At 33.0% G+C, this 5283-nt stretch overlaps 2 protein-coding genes across 2 annotated transcripts in view; both read right to left on the bottom strand.

Annotated features, from left to right (window-relative positions):
* LOC107482213 (glutathione transferase GST 23) overlaps positions 1 to 952 on the bottom strand; it is a 2416-nt gene extending 1464 nt beyond the window's left edge. Inside the window, exon 1 of the mRNA XM_016102633.3 lies at positions 539 to 952. Within this exon, the coding sequence (XP_015958119.1) occupies positions 539 to 937 (399 nt within the window). The 5' untranslated portion in view covers positions 938 to 952. The remainder of the gene's footprint in view (positions 1 to 538) is intronic.
* Positions 953 to 1404: 452 nt separating this feature from the next.
* LOC107482216 (probable glutathione S-transferase) lies at positions 1405 to 2892 on the bottom strand. The gene is made up of 2 exons (XM_016102635.3): positions 2448 to 2892; positions 1405 to 1907 (listed from the first exon to the last, which is right to left on the bottom strand). Exons 1-2 carry the CDS (start codon positions 2766 to 2768, stop codon positions 1548 to 1550), a joined length of 681 nt encoding a protein of 226 aa, XP_015958121.1. The 5' UTR covers positions 2769 to 2892; the 3' UTR covers positions 1405 to 1547.
* Between the last annotated feature and the right edge of the window lie 2391 nt (positions 2893 to 5283).

The raw sequence follows: 5283 nt of genomic DNA, 5'->3' as shown, positions 1-5283 counted from the left end.
AATAGTACACTCTTAAGATTATTTTGTGAACCAAGTCCAATTAATAAGTTAGTCTAACATTAACAAAAATTATTCACAACACTTTCACAATCTCATTTGCTCACTCACTACTTATCTAAATTCTATTGTTTAATTTGGGTGGTTTTAATTCATAAAAAGATGTGTATATATAACATTTTTCATTAATATTTTGTGTAAACAATATTTTTGAAAAAAGTAGCTTTTAAGCCAAATTGAATCAATATTAGATGATTTGATGTTTCAAAGTAACAAACTTTTCTCTCTAACTAAAGCTTCTATTTTTTTTTGGTATCTAAATCTTAATAGATCGATTAACCCGAGAGAAGTCATAAAGCGGAAGTCATCTATTGAGAACAGGACTATGTAGATGGAGGTCTAGGAAATATAATCCAAGCTCGATCAAAAAATATAACTAGTAAAAATGATAAATTCAAAGCGGACAAAAGATATCTGCTGGACGTTAATTACCCGTTGAGGGAAATAAAATGAGAGAATTATTCAATTTTATATAAGTCACCTTTTGTTCAGCAGAAATAGCCCAAAAGCGAGCATGAGCTCTTTGATAAGGATCGTGAGGCATCAATGGATACTGCTTCCATGTTTCATCGATGTATTCAAGGATCACAAATGATTCCGCGATTGCCTTGTTGCCATGTACAAGAACTGGAACCTTCTTGTGGACCGGGTTCAGCTCAAGAAGAAGGTTGCTCTTGTTGTATATATCTTCTTCTATGTACTCATATTCCACACCCTTCAGTTTCAATGCCCACTCAGCTCTTTTACCGAACGGACTCACCCAATAGCTCACCAACTTCACATCTTTGCTTCCCATTTTCTTTGTTTTGCACTCTATTTTGTTCCTTCTATGTGTACCTTTTCTGCTTGTATATATATATGCAAGACACTTATAATTCATGTGATGATTGGTTCACCACGTAATTTGTGTAAAATTTCAGTGTCATTTTGGACGGCAATTTTTGACCAAAGGGCATATCCCTTTGGATAATCAGTAGCACTTACTCACCACATTCTCTCAGTAGCCAGCCACGTGTCCATCTTCTTTCGAACTTCTCTCTTTTAGGCTATGTTTGGTTAAGAAGAAAAAAATAAAAAAAAATAAAAAAAATTTGAGTGAAATTTTTTTTTATATGTATTTGAATGAAAGAAAAATAAAAAAATATTATAAAAAATAATTTTATTTTTATATTATAAAATATATTAAAAAAAAGAATAATATTAAAAATAAAAAACATAACAATTTTTTTACACCATTTTCTTTTAATATTAAAAAAATTTATTAAATCCCATCAACTTTCTCTATTATATTCTGTATTCTTATCCTTGACTTAATCAATTTATTTTAGATTAGATCATAGGATAATATAATATAATGCAGTACACACTTGACCATTTATTGTATTGAAGCATTGAGTTTTGAACTTAATTAACAGCACAGGTAAAAAATATCATCACTCCATCATACATAAATAGCACTAATTATTTAAGCATACGTAACTGATAATTCATTAATGATAAAGAGAAGGATTGAACTGCTTTCTGCGACGGTGGTTATAAGCAAGCAAGTCATCCTTAGGGGGGAGGCAGTCGTTGAGGAGAGGGTGGTTGAGAATGTTGTTGACCCAAGCAGAGATGGCAGGACACTTGAGGGGATCCAGAATCTTCATAGACCCAACCTCCTCCCAAACAGGGAGCAAGTATGTGATCCATCCAAGCGCTATGTCAAGGAATCCAATCCTGTCACCTCCAAAGAATCTCTTCCCTTTGATAAGTTCTTCTAACTTGTCCATTCCTTTCCTCACCTCATCCACTCTCTTTTCCTGCTCCTCCCCGATCGATATCATTGCAACATATCCACCGTACATAACCTACAATGCATCTTAATATGTTATTCAACTCAATTAATTTATAAGGGAAAAAAATTTTAAGAATTGAAATTAAATAAAAAAATAAATTATAATTAAAATAAAAAAATAAGTTAAAATTGAATATAAAAAAATCATTATAATTTTTATTTAATTTATTAAAGCAACAAAAAAAAACTCTTTAACTTGTCCATACTATAGTTTAAGAATTGAATCGAAATGATTTCTTAATCTTCTACTCAAGTTAATTTTTAATGCAATAAGAGATCGACTTACTCAACTTCATTTGTCACATTATAGTTTCATCATAAAACCAAAAAGTGTTTTGGCACATTTAATTATTCAATCGAAAATATTTAGTAACCAAAGAAAATCAGACAAAAATAGCCATAACTTGCCTTATTTAGCATTAATTAATTGTTGCGACAATTAATGAATACTAAATAAGACAAGTTCTGACTATTTTTTTTTGTTTCCTAGCATTACCCTAATTAATGAGACTCTTAATTAATATCATAGTCATAGAGATCTTGGTTCTGTTACCTTTTCATCGGCAAACTTGATCCAAAAACGTACAAGAGCTCTTTCATAAGGATCTTGAGGCAGAAGTGGATATTGCTTCCATGTTTCATCCATGTATTCGAGGATGACGAGGGACTCGGCAATTGCCTTGTCACCATGAACAAGAACAGGAACCTTTTTGTGGACAGGGTTCAGCTCCAAAAGGAGGTTGCTCTTGTTGAAGATGTCTTCTTCTATGTACTCGTAATCAATACCCTTCAGTCTCAGACCCCATTCAACTCTGCGACAAACTGGACTACACAAAAAGCTTATAAGCTTCACCTCCTCCTTTTGGCTTCCCATGATTCTCTTCGCTTTTGATTCATCTCGTTATTTCTCTTCCGTATTATAGATATGTGTGTGTAAATTTTCCATGGCGTTTTCTAGAACTACATACACTAGTCAGCAATTTTGACAAAGTAGATCTTTTTTAATGTCAAAGATGTAATATGGCCATTGGCAGTTTAACAGCTAATGCATAGATCATAATTTAATAATGGAACCACTTGATTCACTTTCTCTGTTTTTGGCCAAATGTTTTTCGAGCGAATCAGAGGCTGAGTTACACAGAATTGGTGTAATCGATAAAATTCAACTTATATAATTGATTAAATTATTTTATTTTGTCAAAATTAAATCAGATAAATTGGTTTAACTAAAAAATTGATAAATTAAATTTTGAATTAGTCTAAATTAATTTTTTTATAATATTAAATTAGACCAATTTAAAATTTAATTTATTGATTTCTTAGTCAAACCAATTTATCGAGTCTAATTTTAATAAAAATAATACGATTTGATCGATTACATATATTAAATTTTAATTACTAAAATAGTTATAATTTGTTGTATATTTTTAATTGGGTTTCGAAGCAACAACTACTTGGAGTAGGCAGAAGATGCATGAATTTAGCTATTGTTAATTAAACCTAATTTAATGACTTATCATGTTGAGCTTAAGCTTGAAGTCAGTTTTTGACCGTGTCATTTCTTTTAAAACATGAATACATGGTGTTTCGTCCTGGCTCTGGGGTGACCGAGCTTTAGCTGCTCCGAGCCAGCGGCTGTTAGAGAAGAAGAGCTATATGTCGGTCTGAATCGAACACTGCGACGGAAATATTTACAAAAGATACTCCAACACTCAAGTTAATAAGGATCTTAAATAAATTAGTCAAAATAAGGAATAGAAGACTGAGAGTAAGAGAATCTGACTCTTGGCTGAGGATACTAACTCGGTTTTATAGGAGTTGTTTTACCGTTTATTGTGGATAAGTCCTAGTTTGTAGATTGGTTATGATATTTCTATTTTAGATTTGTTGAGCACGTTTCTTATTTTCGAATGGGTGAGACCGAGCTTATTTGCCTGCGTGCCGAGCTTAGCTGCTCACGTGCCAAATTTTTCGGGCGGCTGAGGATAAGGGTGACATATCACATGATAACTCTGCTAAAATGAGTTAATATAATGGCAAAGGATTCGGTGACCTTCTCTGCAGGGAAGACACCGGTAGCCTATTAGCCTATTCACAAAATAATTATGATTGGAACCCACCTCTTTTTATGGCAAATTACAAACATCCCTTTATTTTGTTTTATTATGATTAGGTCTCCTTTGCTTGTTCCATTCTTGGCTCTTCTCACTTCAAAACCAAATTTGTGCATCCCTCGTCTGTTTCACACTTTCACTCAAATTCTAGTTTAACGCACAAATCACCGAAGCTATTGTCATAGAAACCAAATCCATTGTAGGTGTATCCCTTTTTGTGGCATTTTACCGGTCTATGTTGAATTTTTTTCACTAGTTCATTATTTGTATTGCCAATTTGACTATTTCTTGTGAGTTTCCGTATCCCTTTTTAAAGTGTTATTGTGTTTCAAATAAAAGACTGTAGAAATTTAATTTCTTATTACTTGTAATATTTGTGTAATTTCGTACACAAATTGATATTATTTCTGGACAATAAATAAATCATGTAGTAATCTTTTATTATAGATTAGTTGCTATGAAAGTGTGAAATAAGTATGGTTTCGTTCTCAAATAAAAGAAAAAAAAAGGCTTACAAGATAGTTGGATCATGGAAACCACATCACAATTTCTTAATTCTGAGTTCTGGCCCAAAAAAAATGAACAAAAAAAAAACACAAAAGCATATTATTAACATAGGGTCATAGGCAATTAAGTTGAGTTGATCTAGTGGTTAGCTCACTAGTCCGCTTAAGCAAGTGTTGGGGGTTCAAACCCCGTCTTGTGCATGCAGCAATCCATTGGCCAGCGACAAACCCTTAAATGGAGTTCAGTACCGCGACGGATGGGTTATCTCTTAGATTCACGCGTGTGCTTAGATTTGGAAGGACAAAGACACAAAAGGGTTAAGCTGAACCAAAATTGAGTGCAACACTTTAGGGCATTGGTCCAATGCCTTTCCTTTGTTACCCTGGGGTATATACAAATAATGCACTTTCTGATCATTTTCAGTTCCACTACTTTGGCTGCATTTTGAGCGTGGGGTCAGGGTCATCCCTATTTTGCGCTGACATTGTTTCCTGCAATCCATTTCTGATCTGCCTAATTACAACACAAGCTGTTTATGTGTTGCTAATCACTAATGTTATTTTCAAGGGGAAAAAAATATTAAAAAACTATTATAATTTATTGTTCTTGGTCAATTATATCGTGGGTGAGCAAATGGACTAAGCTAACAAATAGCTAAATAATTCATAATTCCCCTCTGATCTTCATTTTTTAGTACTCCATAAACCATATTTCTATAGAAGCCCATGTACGATGATTAATAAGCCCAAGTGGCAATTGTGGTCCGTT

Source organism: Arachis duranensis, chromosome 3 (genome assembly GCF_000817695.3).
Source record: "Arachis duranensis cultivar V14167 chromosome 3, aradu.V14167.gnm2.J7QH, whole genome shotgun sequence".
In the NCBI taxonomy this organism is placed as follows: domain Eukaryota; kingdom Viridiplantae; phylum Streptophyta; class Magnoliopsida; order Fabales; family Fabaceae; genus Arachis; species Arachis duranensis.
The sequence above is the reverse complement of the archived record's forward strand: the minus strand, read 5'-3'. Positions and strand labels throughout refer to the sequence as shown.

Bases quoted from the DNA above. Each gene is read 5' to 3' on its own strand.
- LOC107482216 (XM_016102635.3), bottom strand. From the start codon at position 2,768: ATGGGAAGCCAAAAGGAGGAGGTGAAGCTTATAAGCTTTTTGTGTAGT. The intron at 1,908-2,447 runs GTAACAGAACCA...GATGCATTGTAG, and splicing joins TCAAGTTTGCCGATGAAAAG to GTTATGTACGGTGGATATGT.